Below are 21852 nucleotides of genomic sequence, written 5' to 3' on the forward strand. Positions count from 1 at the left end.
GCTTTACCGCCATTAAGGTATTTTAGAAGTGTGGTTGCTGTTGTAATGTAGGAAAAGTGGCAGCCAATTTACACACAGCAAGGTACTATAAACAGAAATGAAATAAGAATCAGATCATGTGTTGTAGTGATATTGGTTGAGGGATAAATATTGACCAGGACACAGAACCCCCCTGCTCTTCTTTGCAATTGTGCCATGGGAGGGCAGACGGGGCCTCGGTTTAACGTCTCATCCGAAAGACGACACTTCTGAGTGCAGCGCTCCCTCAATACGACACTGGTGTGTCAGCCTGGATTATGTGCTCGAGTCTCTGGATTGGGACTTGACCTTCTGACTCAGGAAAGAATGCTACCATTGAGTCACGGCTAGCAACTCTTCATGTCTTTGCCCCCTCCACAATCAACTATTCCAAAGCTCCCCTGGTCGACTTCCACACGCTAAACATCAGCTCTGCTGCCCATATCCTAAACTGCAGCAAATCCCACTCACTCATCACCCTTCTGCTTGCTGATTTATATTGGCTCCCAGTCCCCTAACGCCTCCAATTTAAAATTCTCATCCTTTAATGGCCTCACCCCCATCTCCGTAACCTTCGCCAGTCCTACAACCCCCCCCCCCCAAAGAACTCTTGACTTCCTCCAACTAGCCTGTTTTGCATTCCCATTCTCTGCCCCACCATCTCGGCCCCAAGCTCTGGAATTCCCTCCCTAAACCTCTGTCCTCTCCATCTCTCATCTTTTAAACCTATCTCTTTGACCAAGCTTTTCGTCATCCCACCTCATAGCTTCATCTCTGGCTCAGTGTCCGTCTTTATCTGAATATGCTTCTATGAAGTGTCTTGGGATGTTTTCTTAGATTATTGACAAGTTATTTTTGCTAAAATTATCGAAGACTGGAATGTTGGGCAGTATGAGCTCTCAATTATGAAATGTGTCTATTATTCTTAACAAAACAAAGGTTTCATGGTAATTCGGATGGCTTATCCTATTTAGTACACAGTATGCCGACCTGAAAAAAGAGGAAGAACTGAAAAAGTTTCTGAAGTAATTAGAGAGGGAAAAGTACTGTGATGAAAACAATTATGATACCCTGAATTTGGTTGCTTTGATTTGTTAATATTTCTCTGTTCTGAATCTGCATTGGATATGCTTTTTTTAAAAAGAATTTATTTCCCGAACAAATTGAGTTAATGTGGTTACTTTAAAAAAAAGATAGGATTAATCCTGGGGAATAACTCCTTAATTTACCAATGGTGAAAAGTGCAGTAGGTCACATTATCATATCATTTGCATGTGGCGCAGGTCCAACTCTGCACTGCAGAAACTGACAAAACGCCAATTTCTGGCACGACATCTCCACACAGCTGGCACCAAAATTACACAATTTCCCAGAAAACAGTAAAATATTATGTTAAACAGGTACATTCAACTGAATTTGAAATAATCCCCCAGTGTTATAAAAGGGAGATGTTTGTATGATTACTGGTGTCCTTCAGTCGCCCTTGTTACTCTATTGAACTGCTCGTTAAAAACAATCGGGGTGCAGACATTTTATATAGAACCCATCCTTATGTGATGTCATTAAGATCTGCCTTTGTGACGCATGAATAGACAATACTTAGGCTTCTGCTATTGTTTCCATTCATAACATCACTGGAATGGGATGTCACATAAGCAGTTTCCCGTACAAAATGTATATTCCCAGGCTGCCCTAATTAATAGTCTGTCATTGCTGTTTGTGGGACCTTGCTGTGCGCAAATTGGCTGCAGCATTTCCCTACATTACAACAGTGACTATATTTCAAAAGTAGTTGATTGGCTGAAAATCACTGTAGGATATCCTGAGGTCGTAAAAGGAGATATATAAAAATGCAAGATTGTCCGTTCTTTCAAATTCATCTAATTCTGGATTGAAGTATATTGTTCCCCCAGTAAGAAAGCTTCAGTGAGATTTAAAAAGATGATTATTATGCTGATTTCATTTAAAATATTTGCATCCCCATGCTATGCATTTTATTTGTATAAAAGAACGGACAATCTATCTCCTCCCAGGGTGTTTCTGGTGTAATTCAGCAACTGCTGCAGGGAACTGTGTGAGAGGAACTTGTTTTCTGATTTTTGTTTCCTAGGACTGGGAAACTGCAGAAAAGAGGTGTTTCCCAGTGGCTTAGCCAAGATTGAAAAGTCTTTGTGTGGGGAATTGCAGGCCATGAGTCTCTATGCTGCCACTCCATTAGCACAGTGTGTGGGTATCACAGTGTGCTATGCCAGTTCTGAATTCACACCACCAATATGATAAAAGTATTGAATAACGTTCATGTCTCATTTATTTTTAAATGTACAACTCTGATAAAAACCAGGAAAATTCAACTTTTAATAGCTGTGTTTAAAGGCTGATAAAATTTATAACAGAAATTCTGTGGCTGGTTGTCATCAGAAGCAAGTTGTCATTAATTATATGGCACAGTGTCACGATGCTGACGGTAACTCTGAGCATTTAAATAGCTTTCCATTGTGGCCTTCAAAGACTGATATAACCTGTCATCACTTGAAGGAGCTATCCTGAGAATTTTGGTCCAAAATAGCATTTACCTTTTTTAAGATAGGCTTTCTCAGATGGCTGGTCCCACTGGGCACTGCGTTTGCCCAGTGTCAGGTACTGGGACAGATGTGGTCGTGATGAGCCTCACACATCTGTTTCTATACAATGCACTACCAGGAAAACCGGGTCAGGCAGCAGGAGGAGAGAGTGCACAGCTGCAGCTCCCCAAACTGGCTCACTTCCAAGATGGTGGGTTTGCCATGGGGACTAGCAGCAATCTAACGGTCTCTGTAGATCTTTTTTTTCTGAAAAGTAAAGTTTGTGACAACTGCTGTTTCTTTTTGTATGTTGTTACCAGTACAATTGCTGGATTATTACCATGTTGAATTCTTGGTTGATACAGACAGTTATTTTAATTGCTATAATTAGCATGTTTGAATACGAAAGATTAAAGTAAAAATACTGGGTACAATATGTTTTTCACACCACCTGAGTGTTTATAGTAGGCTATTGAAACTGGCTATTTAACCTAGGTTGGTATAGAAAATTCTACGTTCTCTTTAATACCGTATGATTAATATTTTTGCTTTTTATACTTGTCTGTACTGAATAGAGGTTTCAAACCAGTATAAAACAGATGTCAGTTGTGTTTGAATTTGTACATGAATCTGAGGTCTGTTTGCTGCTGTTCGATGAAACGAGTATAATAAACATTGTTGTGTCTGTGTTACCTGCTTTTAGTTTTTTGTAACTACTTCCCTCAAGTGTAAGGATTTGTCAGTGGAGTCCATAATGCTCATTTGCTCTCACGATGTCTGAATTGGTCTAGTTCTGACATCAAGAGCTGAAGTGGATTTGAATCTGTTTTGTTCAGACTTCCATTGATCTTGTATGCAAGATGGACTTGGCTTCGATTTAAATCCAGAATATATGTTTGCTAGAGGGTGCCTGAGCTTACCACTGCTGACATGCATTTAATGTGCAAGCATCGATAAATCTTTCACATCATCCAGATAAACAATTCCTCTTCTCATTTACCTTATGCGGAAAGACTATGACCTGGAGTTTGCGCTTTGGGCACAATTGGCAATCCGGGCACAAATTGCACCCAAAATTGCACTAGTTTTGAGAAGTTTTTCCTCTCTCGAATTTCCGCTCAAACTTATTTGCATATTAGCGAACATACAATCTGCCATACAGCGCAATCAGGTAGCGTATTAGAATGTAATTTAAAACAAATAAAATTTAGTTTTAATAAATATTCATTGATATATTTAAGAGTTGTAACTTGATGCCGTTTGATTAATACAGCTAAAAATGGATTTATCACAAAAAATAAGCATTTTTAATGAGTGTCTAGTCCACCACCTGTAAGTAAACCAGTTTTAAATAGCTTTACAATACTATCCAGAACCATTTGCCAGTTATATTGGTGTACCGTAGTCAGCTTCTTAGTAAATTAAAAACAATATTCAAAAGGTTTTAAAATGTGCCTCTTAGTGTCTTTTAAGAGTGTCCTCGAAGGCCCACAAACGGGCGCAATTAGCAGAAATGCACGATGGTGATTAACCTATTGAGGATTGGTTAACAGACAGAAAACAGAGAGTAGGAATAAACGGGTCATTTTCGGGTTGGCAAACTGTAATTAGTGGGGTACCACAAGGATCAGTGCTTGGGCCTCAACTATTCACAATCTATATCAATGGTTTGGATGAGGGGTCCAAATAAGAACATAAGAATATAACAAGTGTAATGTATCTAAGTTTGCTGATTTTACAAAGCTAGGTGGGAATGTAGTTGTGAGGAGGATGCAAAGAGGCTTCAAGGGATTTTGGGTCCAAGTTTCCCCAGGAGTTGTTCCTTTTTTTGGAGCAACTTGATTTTTCTGGACTATCTTTTTAGTTGCAATTCTGGCCATTTAATTTGTGCCAGTGTAAGTGAGTTAGTTAGGTTTTTTTTTCAAAAGCGGGCATTCCCAGCCACTTTACCCCTGTTTTAGGCGTTTGGCTAGCAAATAGTTGCTCCAAACTAACTTAGGCCAGTATGTTGCCACTTCTGTCTGCACAGAAAAACCTTACCTAGAGTGAAGGAATTGGCGCAAATATCTACATTTAAAGCACCACCAAGCACCAAATAAAGCACAAAAAGTAATAAGCATTCAATAAAAAATAAAGAACTGAAGTAAATAATTAAATTAACAAGTAAAGAACTGAAGTAAATCTTACCTTGAACTAAAGTTGGCAGTGGCTGTCCGTGCTGGAGTCCCTTCGGCCTGGGGTAGGGGAGGGAGAACACGGCATCCTAAGGGAGGGGGGGAGAATGCTCAACGCGGCAGGCTGGGGGTGGGGGGTGGATGGGCGTGGTGGGTGCTGGCATCTGATAGACGCTGCCAGCACTGAAACCGATCCTGGACCCTAGCCCCGCCCCCCGCCGGCTCTCTCTAGCCAGCACATCCCTAGCTCCGCCTCACTCTCCTGCGCCACGCTGCGGCTGAAGACGCCCCGAGGATTGGCCAGAATTGCAGATTATCTTTTCGGCACATTTTCTCTCCCAGGAAGTCGGACCTCCGTGAGATGCGCCGTTTTTTAAGGCGGGGGGGAAACTTCAGACCATAAACAGGTTAAGTGAGTGGACAAGAACATGTCAAATGGAATATAATGTGGATAAATGTGAAATTATCCACTTTGGTAGGAAAAATAGATAAAGAGCATATTTTTTAAATGGTGAGAGATTGGGAAATGTTGGTGTTCAGAGGGACCAAGGTGTCCTTGTACACGAATCACTGAACGTTAACATGCAGGTACAGCAAGCAATTAAGAAAGCAAATGGTATGTTGGCCTTTATTACAAGAGGATTTGAGTATGAGTAAAGATGTCTTGCTGCAATTATATAGGGCCCTGGTGAGACCACACCTGGAGTATTGTGTACAGTTTTGGTCTCCTTACCGAAGGAAGGATATATTTGCCATAGAGGGAGTGCAACAAAGGTTCACCAGACTGATTCCAAAGATTGGGGGAATGTCCTATGAGGAGAGATTCAGTAGACTAGGCCTGTATTCAGTAGAGTTTAGAAGAATGAGTGATGATCTTATTGAAACATACAAAATTCTTACAGGACTTGACAGGGTAGGTGCAGGGAGGATGTTTCCTCTGGCTGGGGAGTCTAGAACCAGGAGTCACAGACTCAGGATAAGGGGTCCGCTATTGAAGACAGATGAGGAGAAACTTCTTCACTCAGAGGGTGGTGAATCTTTTGGAATTCTCCGCCCCTGAAGGCTGTGGAGGCTCAGTCGTTGAGTATAGTCAAGGCTGAGATCGATAGATTTTTGGATATTAAGGGAATCAAGGGATAAGGGGATAGTGCAGGAAAGTGAAGTTGAGGGAGAAGTTTTTATGTAATCTAATCTGGGGGCATGGCCAGCTTTTAGCACAATGGTTTAGAAACATAGAAACATAGAAAATAGGTGCAGGAGTAGGCCATTTGGCCCTTTGAGCCTGCACCACCATTCAATAAGATCATGGCTGATCATTCCCTCAGTACTCCTTTCCTGCTTTCTCTCCATACCCCTTGATCTCCTTAGCCGTAAGGGCCATATCTAACTCCCTCTTGAATATATCCAATGAACTGGCATTAACAACTGTCTGCGGCAGGGAATTCCACAGGTTAACAACTCTCTGAGTGAAGAAGTTTCTCCTCATCTCAGTCCTAAATGGCCTACTCCTTATCCTAAGACTGTGTCCCCTGGTTCTGGACTTCCCCAACATCGGGAACATTCTTCCTGCATCTAACCTATCCAGTCCCGTCAGAATCTTATACGTTTCTATGAGATCCCCTCTCAACCTTCTAAACTCCAATGAATAAAGGCCCAGTTGATCCAGTCTCTCCTCATATGACAGTCCCGCCATCCCTGGAATCAGTCTGGTGAACCTTCCTGCACTCCCTCAATAGCAAGAACGTCTTTCCTCAGATTAGGAGACCAAAACTGAACACAATATTCCAGGTGAGGCCTCACTAAGGCCCTGTACAACTGCAGTAAGACCTTCCTGCTCCTATACTCAAATTCCCTAGCTATGAAGGCCAACATACCATTTTCCGCCTTCACCGCCTGCTGTACCTGCATGCCAACTTTCAATGACTGATGAACCATGACACCCAGGTCTCATTGCACCTCCCTTTTTCCTAATCTGCTGCCATTCAGGATAATATTCTGCCTTCGTGTTTTTGCCCCCAAAATGGATAACTTCACATTTATCCGCATTATCTTGCATCTGCCATGCATATTTGCCCACTCACCTAACCTGTCCAAGTCACCTGCAGCCTCTTAGCGTCCTCCTCACAGCTCACACCGCCACCCAGTTTAGTGTCGTCTGCAAACTTGGAGATATTACACTCAATTCCTTCATCTAAATCGTTAATGTATATTGTAAAGAGCTGGGGTCCCAGTACTGAGCCGTGCGGCACTCCACTAGTAACTGCCTGCCATTCTAAAAAGGAACCGTTTATCCCGACTCTCTGCTTCCTGTCTGCCAAACAGTTCTCTATCCACGTCAGTACATTATCCCCAATACCATGCGCTTTGATTTTGCACACCAATCTCTTGTGCGGGACCTTGTCAAAAGCCTTTTGAAATCCAAATACACCACATCCACTGGTTCTCCCTTGTCCACTCTGCTAGTTACATCCTCAAAAAATTCCAGAAGATTCATCAAGCATGATTTCCCTTTCATAAATCCATGCTGACTTGGACCAATCCTGTCACTGCTTTCCAATTACGCTACTATTTCATCCTTAATGATTGATTCCAACATTTTCTCCACTACTGATGTCAGGCTATAACCGGTCTATAATTACCCGTGTGTTCTCTCCCTTTTTTAAAAAGTGGTGTTGCATTAGCTACCCTCCAGTCCATAGGAACTGATCCAGAGTCGATAGACTGTCGGAAAATGATCACCAATGCATTCACTATTTCTAGGGCCACTTCCTTAAGTACTCTGGGATGCAGACTATCAGACCCTGGGGATTTATCAGCCTTCAATCCCAACAATTTCCCGCCTAATAAGAATATCCTTCAGTTCCTCCTTCTCACTCGATCCACTGTCCCCTAGTACATTCAGAAGGTTATTTGTGTCTTCCTTCGTGAAGACAGAACCGAAGTATTTGTTCAATTGGTCTGCCATTTCTTTGTTCCCCATTTTAAATTCACCTGAATCCGACTGCAAGGGACCTATGTTTGTCTTCCCTAATCTTTTTCTCTTCACATATTTATAGAAGCTTTTGCAGTCAGTTTTTATGTTCCCTGCAAGCTTCCTCTCGTACTCTATTTTCCCCCTCTTAATTAAACCCTTAGTCCTCCTCTGTTGAATTCTAAATTTCTCCCAGTCCTCAGGTTTGTTGCTTTTTCTAGCCAATTTATATGCCTCTTCCTTGGTTTTAACACTATCCTTAATTTCCCTTGTTAGCCACGGTTGAGCCACCTTCCCCGTTTTATTTTTACTCCAGACAGGGATGTACAATTGCTGAAGTTCATCCATGTGATCTTTAAATGTTTGCCATTGCTTATCCACCGTCAACCCTTTAAGTATCATTTGCCAGTCTATTCTAGCCAATTCATCCCTCATACTGTTGAAGTTACCTTTCCTTAAGTTCAGGACCCTGGTTTCCGAATTAACTGTGTCACTCTCCATCTTAATGAAAAATTCTACCATATTATGGTCACTCTTCCCCAAGGAGCCTCGCACAACAAGATTGCTAATTAGTCCCTTCTCATTACACATCACCCAGTCTAGTTTGGCTCCTCGACATATTTGTCCAGAAAACCATTCCTAATAAACTCCAGGAAATCCTCCTCCACCGCATTGCTACCAGTTTGGTTAGCCCAATCAACATGTAGATTAAAGTCGCCTATGATAACTGCTGTACCTTTATTGCACACATCCCTTATTTCTTGTTTGATGCCGTCCCCAACCTCACTACTACTGTTTGATGGTCTGTACACAACTCCCACTAGCATTTTCTGCCCTATGGTATTCCGCAGCTCCACCCATACCGCTTCCCCATCATCCAGGCTAATGTCCTTCCTTACTATTGCATTAATTTCCTCTTTTACCAGCAACGCCACCCCGCCTCCTTTTCCTCTCTGCCTATCCTTCCTAAATGTTGAAAACCCCTAGATGTTTTTAAACTAGCGCAAAAGATCACGGAAATCATTTTGCGCTGGATGTAATTTGAGCTTGAACTTCTGCGATTTCTCTAGTTTGGACAATTTTGGGCAAATTCCGCTGAAAAAAATAACACAACCTAGCACATAAATAATTCTGATCTTTGAGATAATGCTTTAATTATTTCTCATCAAATTTCCAATATATCTACAATTGTTATTCTCGTGCTCACTTTACTGGATCAACCTAATGTACTTCTGTATTGTCAGTATTCAATCGTTTGTTGTTCAGTTTTTGTTCACACTTTATGTAAAACTGTTTAAGGGAGAGTAATACTGCATATTAGCTAAAAGGTGATGATATTGAGGTTATGATTTTAATTTTTTTAAATGTTACTATCGTTGCCCAGCAGCAAAATTAATTACAACATTTACAAAAGTAAATTTTAAAAATGTCATTTGCAAGAGCAGGATGGTATAACATAAGGATATAAAATTGAACATTTACACTGGTCAGTCTCTTAATATCCTCTTAATATTGGCACGTGGAGGTTAGATTGAGCCCAAAACATGACCTCCATTTGACAATATAAGTCTCGTGAATTATGAATGTCAAATCGGTGCTGTTTTTAAGTAAACTCACTTCAGGAGTAGGATTCCTGCCAGTACTGATTCAGACACATGGCAGTTTAAACTGTAGATAATTTGCTGTGGAATCATTTGTCTCTTCAGTTTCTACTTTTTCAGTTCGGACATCATTATGTGTGTATTCTTGCATCCTTGAACATTTGTACATTATAGTTAATTGCCTGTGTAGGCAACCCAATGCAATGAAGGAATCGGCTGCATCTAGTGTCATTAATTTGAGTCTTGAGGCCAGATTACAGCACTGGGTCATATTACAAGTGCAAACGGTGAAGTCTGAGGTGTTCAGCCAGTATTTTTATCTGAATAAATTAACATTTGTAAAGATGAGATTGGAGATGGTTAACCACGTTTTAAAATGCATGTAATTAGCTGTGCACAAGCTGGAAATGCATATACTTGAACCAAAGTTGGTTTTATTCTGAGAAATCGAGGAGAATTGAAAAGCATTGGGGGACTTTTGACACTTAAACTGGATAAGATATTTAAACTAAGGAAAGCTGACCAGAAAAAAAACACAGGTATTGTGCTTCCCTCTTCTGGTGGAAAAACAGAATTTGCTGAATATTGTCAAAAAACATCATATTAAAGATAACACCAGTAAAAGGGTTATTCCTCCATTTGGACATACAGAGTAATAATTTGATAAATTATTCCAGGTCTGTAGAATTAACCTCCACATAACGAGCATTTTGCTGCACAATTAAATCAAAAGTATTAATGTATATCTTTATCACATATTCAAACAAATTAATCATTTGCATTAAAATACATTTTGAATCTCATATTTCACTACTTATACTGCTTTTAGGGTTTAAACTATACAAAAGCTCCAGCAATTGTATCATATTGCAGTATGATCAAATGTAAAGTCATTATTATGTCACATATAACATTAATGGTAATGTATATTATGCTCATATAACAGAACAAAGGTATGTGTATCAGACCCAGCTGGGGTTCCTTAAAACAGCATTATTCTGAGTTCAATCTTGCACTTATTAAACTAATGAAAATGGAACCTATTGCAGCTAATAGTTGCTGGTATGTCTTTATGCATAAAGCTAAATTCTACAAGTTTATATGTTGTCTGCAGTAAGCCTTGGGTGGATATGGACACGTGCTATTTATCCCTTATGGGTTTTTTTTTGTCTTTCCAGAACCACATGATGAGTCAGCACGCACAGTAAGGTGTCAGCACTGCGAGACATATTCTCTGCAGAAGACTCGACAGAGACACAGTGGGAGAGAACTTTTGAACATTACATCCAATCAAAGTGTCATTTGAAACCCAGATGTAAAACTAATGATTTGGCCATGAGGCACTGCTATTATAAGCAGTTTGAAATGAATATTAATGTAACAGATTAAAAGTATTCTATGCTCAGTATTTTTCTGTCCTGCTTTTAACTAGTGAGTTCACAGCTTTTGCTTCTAATCAGTTAGTGTGTTAGAAACATCAGCTTTATTGCTGTTGTCCTTTGTTGCTTAATGTAGTAAGCTAATAGGTGTCAAGATAACTAGATGTATTTTGTTAATACTTGCTTTTAAATGCAGAATTAGCCAGTTGTGATAACTGTGATGTGCTAGCTTGCCATTGTCAAAATATTTTTTCTTTTTGTCAAAGAAGAATGTTTTAATTGGATTGAACAGTTCACAGTACAATAAGAAACTATGTAAAGAAAAACAATGATTACAGTGCAACTGGATGGTGTTTGCTTCTAAAATGTGACTTACCTGATTGCAATAACTAGGACAGTATAATAAAGGGAAACCACGCACTTAATTTCTCTTTGTATTTGAGTGAAATAGCATGTGTTAGTTATTATTCTCTTTACAGCCTACCAGAAGGTCTTGACCACATTAGAGAGTATTAAACCATCAACACACATAATGCAACACATTTCTGTTTTACAAAGTAGCTTGATATAGCAGGCATGCAGAGACTACAGTCATGAGTAACTGTATAATTTCCATCAGCTTTGATGATTGACTACATTCTGCATGTCATAGAGGACATAAACTTCTTGCACACTTCCAATGTAATATGACTCCACTCCCCTTGTACTGTACCAGATCTCCCTTGTGTTTTATAATTCACCCCAGAGGTGTTCAGTGAAGTTGAGGTCAGGATTGTCTCCAATTTACCTCAGTAATGGCGCACTGTAACCTTGTTTCCATTACTCAGAACTTGCGTTGTTTGGCAGGTTACTGCTTCAACCTGAAACACTGCATCACCATTGGGAGTGAAGGAGGAGGTGTTGAATTTGAGGTGGTAGGACAGCATACAGGTGAACTGTATTATTGTATTTTCTGTGGCAACTATATTGGGAGACCAGGTAGTTTATTATTTGTTCTGAATGGTTTTGTGCCCCAGTTGGAATTTGATGGTGTGTATTTATAGCTAAGTGATTTAGAATTAGATGTTTTAAAAAACTGGCCATAAGAAAACATTTTACTTTAGTTTCCTTTCTCTATTTTCAGTCAGCATCTCTATGCACTCTTCCATGAAAAAAATAATTACATGAATTATTCTAAATGATGTATTAAAGAGTCACTGAATAATACAGGTTATAATTTGTAAACTACTAAGAACTTAAACATTTCTCTTCAAGCTGGATAAACTAAAACGCTTGAACTTTGCAGTGTTTGAGATTTGGCAGAGATGCCACAACAAATGTCACATGGTTAATGAACAGAATCCTTTTTCCTGACATTTTTCCAATCAGTATTTTAACACAGTACTTTCAGAATAATCAAATATACACAGCAATCTAGCCTTCAAAAAGAGTGATGTGTGGTACAAGAGAACATTCAAAATACGCCACACAAACAGTGTCTCAGCTTTCTTAGCCACAGCAGATCAAAAGTTGACATTTCCCTACAGCACTGAAAGTGACAGGCTCTTCCCAAAGCTACTAATATTATTTTCCATTGTTAACTGGAACTTCTTTATTTCTGTCAGACTTAAAAAATAAAACATAAATCCTTCCTGTTTGTAGTTTTTCCCCCTCCTCCATTAGAAACCCGCCACACCACTCAGCATCCCTCTGAGAAAGCAGACAGGCAGTCTGCTCTCAGGACTCTGTCAACACTGCTTGTGAGCTGACTGCTAGATGACGTGTGCGGGGACCGACCGGGTTGACTCATACTCCTAATCTCATTCATTTCCTGTAGCTGAGGATTGGGAGGCTATGAGGTGTAAACTTGTGCTTTATTACTCCATGGGACAGTATGTTATGAAGGAAGTACTTAAAGTAGTAAACCGATAGGTGTCAAGCTAACAATGTATTTTGTCAAAACAACTTTTAATTGCATTTAATACATCAACTTGTGCCACTGAACCACTGATTAATTTTGTAGTCCGCCCTAAAGTGCATGTGAATTCTTCCCAGGAAAGTTTTTTTTAAATTCTTAACTACCTTTTCCTGATTCCAGTATGTTGACAAACTGTATTATTTTAAATAAAATGTGAAACGTCACCAGGTACTACGGCAGTTATTAGGAAAGAAAAGCTGGTCTGAACAGAACAAATTATTTTACTGGTGACTTCTTGGATTCTATTAAAGGTTTCAGTGTTTTTAGAAAATCTGTCTGTGGAGCTGTAAAAGGGATATTCTTCCTTCAGGTAAGAAATAGTAAAATAAACTCATTTTAACAGACAAATATTGTATTCATTTGTTACAATTTTAAAACGTTTCCAAGTGCACAGTGGCAGAGCCAGGATTTTGTGAATAAGAAGATGTGGAGTTTAATATCGGATGTCCACAGTTCTGATGAGGAAGACGGTAGCTCTGCTCTGCTCGATCCTCTATTTTTGAACACTGTATATGAACACTGTATATGAACAAAGTTAAGCAAGTCAGATATGGTTACTAAATCAGTTACTTTTGCTGGTTCTGGCTTATGAAATTGTTGCTATACGTAGATTGATACTACAGGCTAGAAATTCTGTTTTCAGTGAAAACGGTATTTTTACACCAAAATTACCGTTTTTGCTTCGTGGGCCAGATATTCGGCCTTTAATTTACACAGTGGTAAAAATCGACGTTGCACGAGGATTCGCCGCGCAAACTGCAAATTTTGGCAACTTTAATCCGGGGCCAATAGTGCTGTGAGAGAGGTCTCGGGAGGGGGGAAAACAACAACAAAAAAATTGGGGAGAAAAAAACATTCACAAAACTCTTACCTACTGAATTGCTGAAAAAGAATTTAAAAATAAAAACTTTAACATACCTTTTTTGCAGGTTTTCATACTTGCCGCTGTTGGCAGGGCTGCAACGCAGGTTTTTCCCTGTCGGTATTCTGGGCGCAGAATACGAATGTGGAGAGAGCCAAATTTCGGGCGAAAACACTATTTCAGGTCTTGCACGGCGGCACTCCTCTCCCCACTGGTATGTGGACAGTGCCGCCGCAAAAAGGTGCCCGAAATTCCCGCCGACTTTTTTTGCCGTGGAAGGTGAAATATCACCAAAAACCCAGTCGCCCATAGAGTCTACAGTACAGAAACAGGCCATTTGGTCCATGCTGTTGTTCATACGTGCCTCATCCCAGCCTAATTACCTCTTTCCACACTTCCCACGTATGCATCTATTCCCTTCTCCCTCGTGTTTAAATCAAATTCATTAAGTGCCGTGAAACTTCTTAAATCTTGCCCTTAGACTGTGGTTGGTTCTATAGTGCTAAGATTTGACACAAAAGGTGGACAACTTGATTTTCTGGTTCCATGCTCCCCAGCCTGCAATTTTTCAGCTATTAAAATGAATGGGCGAAAATTTACAGCCAAGGGAGTGCAAAAGCAGAAAATGCCAGCCAGAATATTTACCAAAAACAATTGGCCTTTTATTCTTCGAATTAGAATCTGTTCTATGGATAATGATCCAAACTCAGTGAATTCCACTGGGGAACCTTTTAAAGCGATAATGATTCTTTTTTATTTATGCATTCTCGGGATCTGGGCGTCGCTGGCCAGACCAACATTTATTGCCCTGAGAAAGTGGTGGGCTTTCTTGAACCACTAGCGGTTTGATATAACTGGGTGGCTTACGAGGTTTCTGAGGGCAGTTAAGAGTCAAACATGTGGGAGTCCCAAAGGCCAATACAGGCGAGCTACTCGCAATTTCCCAACCATTGTGGAGAATATTATGTGCAGCATGCAAATTTCTGCACCGTTACCAGTGGGCATGATCATTAGAATCATGCTGACAGAAAATTACCCTGATGAAGTGTATGCTGTATATAGTATCTACTTACTTACTGTTTTTTTATCTTACTTTTTTTTTTGCAAATATTTTGTGCACATTTTCATTTTGAACTATGTTTTACCAAGAGTGTTTCTTGCTTCAGCTTCTTCCTCAAATTCCGTTTTGTTGTTGTTGCAAAACTGAAGTGTGCATAATGGGATATCTTTCTTCAATTCAGTTTCCACATATGGTATAAAACTCCATGATCTCTGTTGCAACTAAATCTGAACAACTTGGAGTGGGAAGGGGAGGATCCAGTTGTCATGGTCCATGTAGGAATCAACGACATAGGTAGAACTAGGAATGAGGTTCTGCTGAGAGAGGTTGAGGAGTTGGGGTCCAAATTTACAAGCAAAACCTCAAAGGTAATTATTGTGTTCCTAACACAGATGAGGCTGCACACAGGGATGTTAATGTAACAGTGACCTCAGTCTTTAATAAGGCACTCCAGAGTTAGGAACAGGCCTTAGGGGCCGGCTTATATACAGTGCTCCCAAGGGATGCTGGGATACCTTGGGACTTCAGAGGATGAGTTCCCTGGTGGTGGAACAAGGGAGTGCATGCTTTACAGATACACAACATCACTCCCCCCACCACCCCCCCACAAAGTCAAAGTGAAAACTACAAGGTGAGGCGGTCGGGAGCCTTTCCCTGGTGGACCGCCTTGGTACAAATGTCTGTTCTGGTGTGTTGGCTGTGCTCTCGCTGGGCTGAGGGCTGCTAGGTGAGCCTGGCCTTGCTGTACTGTTGGGCGTGATGGGTTCGATTTCCTGGTCCGGCGTGGTGTCGTTGATCCTTTGGGTGTGTGTTGTGGGTTCAAAAAAGGTGGTGTCTGCTGTGGGTTGCTCAGGGCAGTCTGTGAACTGCAGCCTCGTTTGGTCCAGGTGCTTTCTGACAATGTGTCCATTGTCTAGTTTGACTACAAACACTCTATTCCCCTCTTTAGCTATCACCGTGCCCGCGATCCACTTGGGACCATGTCCGTAGTTTAACACATACACAGGGTAATGCAGATCAATTTCCCGTGACACAGTGGCGCGACTATCGTTTACATTTTGTTGCTGCCGCCTGCTCTCTACCTGATCATGCAGGTTGGAGTAAACCAGCGAGAGTCTGGTTTTAAGTGTCCTTTTCACCCCTGTGAGCGAATGGGGTCTCATGCGGTAGCTGAGCAGTACTCGGGACAGGCGGGTTTGGAATGAGCCTTCTGTGACTTGTTTAAGGCTCTGATGGTTTGTACTGCCCACTCTGCCTGCCGATTGGAGGCTGGTTTAAACAGGGCCGAGGTGACATGTTTGATCCCATTGCGGAACATGAATTCTTTAAATTCGGCACTGGTGAAACATGGCCCGTTGTCACGGACCAGTATGTCAGGCAGGCCGTGGATGGCAAACATGGCCCTCAGACTTTCAATGGTGGTGGTGGCGGTGCTTCTCGACATTATTTCACATTCAATCCATTTCAAAAAAGCATCCACCACCACCAGGAACATTTTACCGAGAAATGGGCCCGCATAGTCGACATGGATCCTCGACCATGGTCTGTAGGGCCAGAACCGACAAACTTAAGTCAGAGTCGGTACCGGGCTGTCGTTTTCATCATTACTATACCTGGGTGTGTGCTGTGGCGATCCGAGATGAACGTCTCTCTGCCCTTTTTTGGTAACACTGCACGGTTGCCCCACAACAGGCAGTCTGCCTGAATGGACAGCTCATCCTTTCACCGCTGGAACGGATTGATTGGCTCTTGCATTTCAACGCGGATGCTGGCCCAACTCCCATGCAGTACACAGTTTTTTTACTAGGGACAGCAGAGGATCTTGGCTGGTGATTTATCATTTTCAAACTCTTCCATGACCATCAACACGTCTGCAGGCTGCGCCACCATCAACAAGTTTGCAGGCTGCTCCATTTCCACCCCCGTGGTGGGCAATGGTAGCCGACTGAGAGCATCCGCACAGTTCTCGGTGCCTGGCCTGTGGCGGATGGTACAGTTATACGCTGATAGCGCGAGTGCCCACCTTTGTATGCGGGCTGAGGCTTTAGTATTTATCTCCTTGTTTTCAGCGAACAGGGATGTCAGGGGTTTGTGATCGGTTTCCAGCTCAAATTTGAGGCCAAACAGGTACTGATGCATTTTTTTTACCCCGAACACACACGCTAATGCCTCTCTCAATCATGCTGTAGGCCCTCTCGGCCTTAGACAAGCTCTTGGAAGCATAGGCAACAGGTTGCAACTTCCCCGCAACATTAGCTTATTGTAATACACACCTGACTCCATGTCACATGTTAGCACAAGTCTTTTACACGGGTTATACAATACAAGCAGCTTGTTGGAGCATAAAATGTTTCTGGCTTTCTCAAAAGCAATTACTTGGTTTTATCCCCATACCCGGTTCTCACCTTTGCGCAATAACACGTGTAGGGGCTCTAAAAGGGTGCTTAACCCCGGTAGGAAATTACCAAAATAGTTGAATCCCAGGAACGACCGCAGCTCCGTGACGTTTTGTGGCCTGGGCACGTTCCTGATAGCCTCTGTCTTGGCGTCTGTGGGCCGAATGCCATCCACTGCGATGTTTTTCCCCAAAAACTCCACTTCTGTTGCCATGAAGTCGCATTTCGACTTCTTCAGCCGCAGCCCTATGCGATCCAGTCGCTGGAGGTCTTCAGGTTTTGTAGGTGCTCGGCGGTGTCCCGACCCATGACCAATATGTCGTCCTGAAAGACCACCATGTGTGGTACCGACTTGAGTAGGCTCTCCATGTTTCTCTGGAAGATCGCTGCAGCCAAACTGGCATCTGTTGTAGATGAACAGTCCCTTGTGCATGTTGATGCAGGTGAGGCCCTTCGAAGACTCCTCCAGCTCCTGCGTCATGTAGGCCGAAGCCAGGTCGAGTTTGGTGAACGTCTTACCTCCTGCCAGTGTCGCAAATAGGTCGTCAGCCTTAGGTAGCGGGTATTGGTTCTGCAGCGAGAAACGATTAATAGTTACTTTATAATCACCGCAAATCCTGACCGTGCCATCACTTTTGAGTACTGGAACAATCAGGCTGGCCCACTCGCTGAATTCCACTGGGGAGATGATGCCCTCGCGTTGCAGCCTGTCCAGCTCAATTTCCACTCTCTCCCTTATCATGTAAGGTACCGCTCACGCCTTGTGAATAGGTCGTGCCTCTGGGACCAAGTGGATCCGCACCTTCGCCCCGGAAAAGTTTCCAATGCCTGGCTCAAAAAGGGATGGAAATTTGTTAAGAACCTGGATACATGAGGCCTCATCGACATGTGATAGAGCTCGGATGTCATCCCAGTTCCAGCGGATTTTGCCCAGCCAGCTCCTTCCAAGGAGTGTGGGGCCATCGCCCGGGACAATCCAGAGTGGCAGTTCGTGCACCGTGCCCTTGTAGGTGACCTTGACCATGGCGCTGCCCAGGACAGTGATAAGCTCTTTGGTGTACATTCTCAGTTTTGTGTGGATGGGGCTCAGGGCTGGTCTGAATGCTTTGTTGCACCACAGTCTCTCAAACATCTTTTTACTCATGATGGATTGGCTAGCGCCAGTGTCCAGTTCCATGGCTATGGGTAAGCCATTCAATTTTACGTTTAGCATTATAGGTGGACATTTCGTCGAAAATGTGTGCACCCCGTGTACTTCAGCATCTGCCTCCTCTCTCTGAGGCTCAAAATTGCTTTGATCCACCATGGACCGATCTTCCTCTGCCAAGTGGTCGTTAACAGGTTTTGCAGAGCTTGAAGCTCGTTTGCAAGCTCGTTGGAGGTGCCCCATTGTTCCACAGCTCTTGCAAACATACCCTTGAAGCGGCATGAATAGGCTGAATTGAAGCCTCCACAACGCCAACAAGGTGTGAATTGCCTTGCATTCATCCTTTGTTGGGGACTCTGAGTCATCTGGGTCACCTGAGGCCTGCTGGCAGTTGCAGACTCGTGGGTTCTGCCCTGTACATTTCTGCTCACAAACACAGTTCCAGTTAATTTATGAACATTGCGAGCAATTGTGTGCTGAGAGATTTGTTTGGTGTTATCACTGGTGGACATAAACGCCTGTGCTATCGCAATGGCCTTACTGAGGGTCGGTGTCTCTACAGTCAAAAGTTTTCATAGGATGGTCTCGTAGGATGGCCAATGCCCAGTACAGAAATGTCTCCGAGCATTTGCTCCAGGTAGCCATCAAACTCACATTGTCCTGCAAGTCGCCTTAGCTCGGCGATGTAGCTCGCCACTTCCTGACCTTCAGATCGCTAGCACGTGTAGAGCTGATACTTCGCCATCAGCATGCTCTCCCTCGGGTTAAGATGCTCCCAAACCAGTGTACACAGCTCCTCATATGACTTATCTGTGGGTTTCACCAGAGCCAGAAGATTCTTCATGAGGCTGTCGATCAGTGCCCCGCAGACTGTGAGGAGGACCACTCTCCTTTTTGCAGTGCTTCCTTCTCCGTCCAGCTCATTGTATTGGTCAAAGTATTGGTCTAGCTGTTCGACATAGGCTTCCCAGTCCTCACCCTCCGAGAACTTCTCCAGGATGCCCACAGTTTGCTGCATCTTTGCGTTGGATTCGTATTCTCGTCGCCCGTTATTGTGTTCCTAACAGATGAAGCTGCACACAGGGAGGTTAAAGTAACAGTGACCTCAGTCTTTAATAAGGCACTCCAGAGTGAGGAACAGGCCTTAATGGCCCGCTTATATACAGTGCTCCCAAGGGATACTGGGATCCCTTGGGACTTCAGGGGCTGAGCTCCCTGGTGGTGGAACATGGAAGTACATGCTTTACAGAAACACAACAGTAATTATCTCTGGATTTTTACCTGAGCCACACAACAATTGGCATAGGGATAAGCAGATTAGGAGGTTAAATGCATGGCTCAAAGAGTGGTGTGGGAGGCAGGGGTTTTGCTTTATGGGGTACGGCACCAGTACTGGGGAAAAGGGAGCTGTTCTGTTGGAACAGGATCCAGCTGCAACCAGTGTCCTGCCGAATCGAATAACTGGGGGAGTAGACAGGGCTTTAAACTAATGAGGAGGGGGAGAGGTGGGAGGATTCAGGAAATAGTAAATTTAAAAGCAGCAAGAGAAATATCAAGGCTTTGGGTAAAAATAAGCAGAATGGATCAGGAAGGAACAGAGAGTAACAAAGGTAATAGGGCATCAGTGACTAAGGTGACGTCAGGGAAAAATAGAAAAAAGTCAACACAAAAGGCACTATATCTGAGTGCGCGAAGCACTCACACCAAAATAGATGAATTAATAACGCAGATAGAAATTAATAGGTTTGATCTAATAGCCATTACGGAGACGTGGTTGCAAAGAGACAATGGTTGGGAACTAAATATTCCAGGATACTTAACTTTTAGAAGAGATAGGCAAAATGGAAAAGGAGGAGAGGTAGCCCTGATAATAAAGGATGGGATAAAGACAGTGGAGAGGAAGGATCTTAGCTCAGAAAATCAAGAAGTAGAATCAGTTTGGGTGGAGCTAAGAAACAGCAAGGGGCAGAAAATATTGGTGGGAGTTGTTTATCGGCTCTCAACCAGTAGTTGTAAAGTAGGGTACAGTATAAATCAGGAAATTAGAGGTGCATGTAACAAGGGTAATATTGTAATCATGGGGAACTTTAATCTACATAAAGACTGGGCAAACTAAATTTGCAGTAATAATGTTATGATGGATGCATTCATAGAATGTGTACAAGATAGTTTTCTAGATCAGTATGTTGAGGAACCAACTAGAGAACAGGCTATTTTAGATCTAGTATTGTGCAATGCTTGTTGTAATAATCTTGTTGTAAAGGGGCTTTTAGGGAAGAGTGACCATAATATGATATAATTTTATATTGTTTGAAAATAATTTAGTTAAATCTGAAACTAGGGTCTTAAATCAAAACAAACTACTTAGTTATGAGGGACGAGTTGACTAAGGTAGATTGGGAAACTGCATTAAAAGGTGTGATAGTCGACAAGCAATGGCTAGCTAGCATTTAAAGAATTAATACAGAATTTGCAACAAATACACATTCCTTTAAGACACAAAAACCCCACAGGAAAAGTGGTCTAACCGTGGATAACAAGAGAAGATAAAGATAGTATTAGATCAAATGAAGAGGCTTATAATGTTGGCAAAAAGAGCAATAAGCCTGAGGTTTGGGAGGACTTTAGAATTCAGCAAAGGAAGACTAAGGAATTGTTAAAGAAAGGGAAAATAGAATGAGAGTAAACTAGCAAGAGACATAAAAACAGACTAAAAGCTTGTATAGGTATGTAAAAAGGAAAAGATTAGCGAAAGTAAATTCGGATCACTTACAGGCTGAGACAGGAGAAGTTATAATGGGGAGTAAGGAAATGACAGAGAAATTAAACAAATATTTTTATCTCTCTTCACAAGAAGAAGATATTAAAAAAACCTCCCGCAAATAGTGGAGAACCATGGGAATAAGGAACTTTAAGAAATTTAGTATTAGCAAAAAAATAGTGCTGGAGAAATTCATGGGACTAAAAGCCGCAGATTGGAAGGTAGCAAATGTAACCCCACTATTTAAGAAAGGAGGGAGAGAGAAAACGGGGAACTACAGACTAGTTAACCTGACATCAGTAGTAGGAAAATGCTAGAATCTATTAACAAGAACGTGGTAACAGGGAACTTAGAAAATAATAATAAGATTGGGCATAGTCAACAAGGATTTATAGAAACAGAAACATAGAAAATAGGTGCAGGAGTAGGCCATTCGGCCCTTCAAGCCTGCACCACCAATCAATATGATCATGGCTGATCATGCAACTTCAATACTCCATTCCTGCTTTCTCTCCATACCCCTTGATGCCTTTAGCCGTAAGGGCCACATCTAACTCCCTTTTGAATATGTCTAACGAACTGGCCTCAACAACTTTCTGTGGTAGAGAATTCCACAGGTTCACAATTCTCTGAGTGAAGAAGTTTCTGCTCATCTCGGTCCTAAATGGCTTACCCCTTATCCTTAGACTGTGACCCCTGGTTCTGGACTTCCCCAACTTTGGGAACATTCTTCCTGCATCTAACCTGTCCAGCCTCTTAGCATCCTCCTCAGAGCTCAAATTGCCACCCAGCTTAGTGTCATCTGCAAACTTGGAGAATTTTATATGTTTCTATGAGATCCCCTCTCATTCTTCTAAATTCCAGTGAATATAAGCCTAGTCGATCCAGTCTTTCTTCATATGTCAGTCCTGCCATCCCGGGAATCAGTCTGGTGAACCTTTACTGCACTCCCTCAATAGCAAGAA

At 42.1% G+C, this 21852-nt stretch overlaps 1 protein-coding gene across 7 annotated transcripts in view; it reads left to right on the forward strand.

Annotated features, from left to right (window-relative positions):
• znf423 (zinc finger protein 423) overlaps window positions 1-11129 on the forward strand; it is a 308894-nt gene extending 297765 nt beyond the window's left edge. For 6 of the 7 annotated variants that reach the window (XM_070898030.1, XM_070898034.1, XM_070898031.1 and 3 more), the window contains one exon: window positions 10504-10621. In XM_070898030.1, the coding sequence (XP_070754131.1) occupies window positions 10504-10533 (30 nt within the window). In that variant the 3' untranslated portion in view covers window positions 10534-10621. Of the gene's footprint in view, window positions 1-10503 lie in introns of all 7 variants that reach the window. The other variant, XM_070898035.1, reaches the window with a different exon arrangement.
• The last annotated feature ends 10723 nt before the right edge of the window (window positions 11130-21852 follow it).

This window comes from Pristiophorus japonicus, chromosome 13 (genome assembly GCF_044704955.1).
Source record: "Pristiophorus japonicus isolate sPriJap1 chromosome 13, sPriJap1.hap1, whole genome shotgun sequence".
Lineage (NCBI taxonomy): Eukaryota > Metazoa > Chordata > Chondrichthyes > Pristiophoridae > Pristiophorus > Pristiophorus japonicus.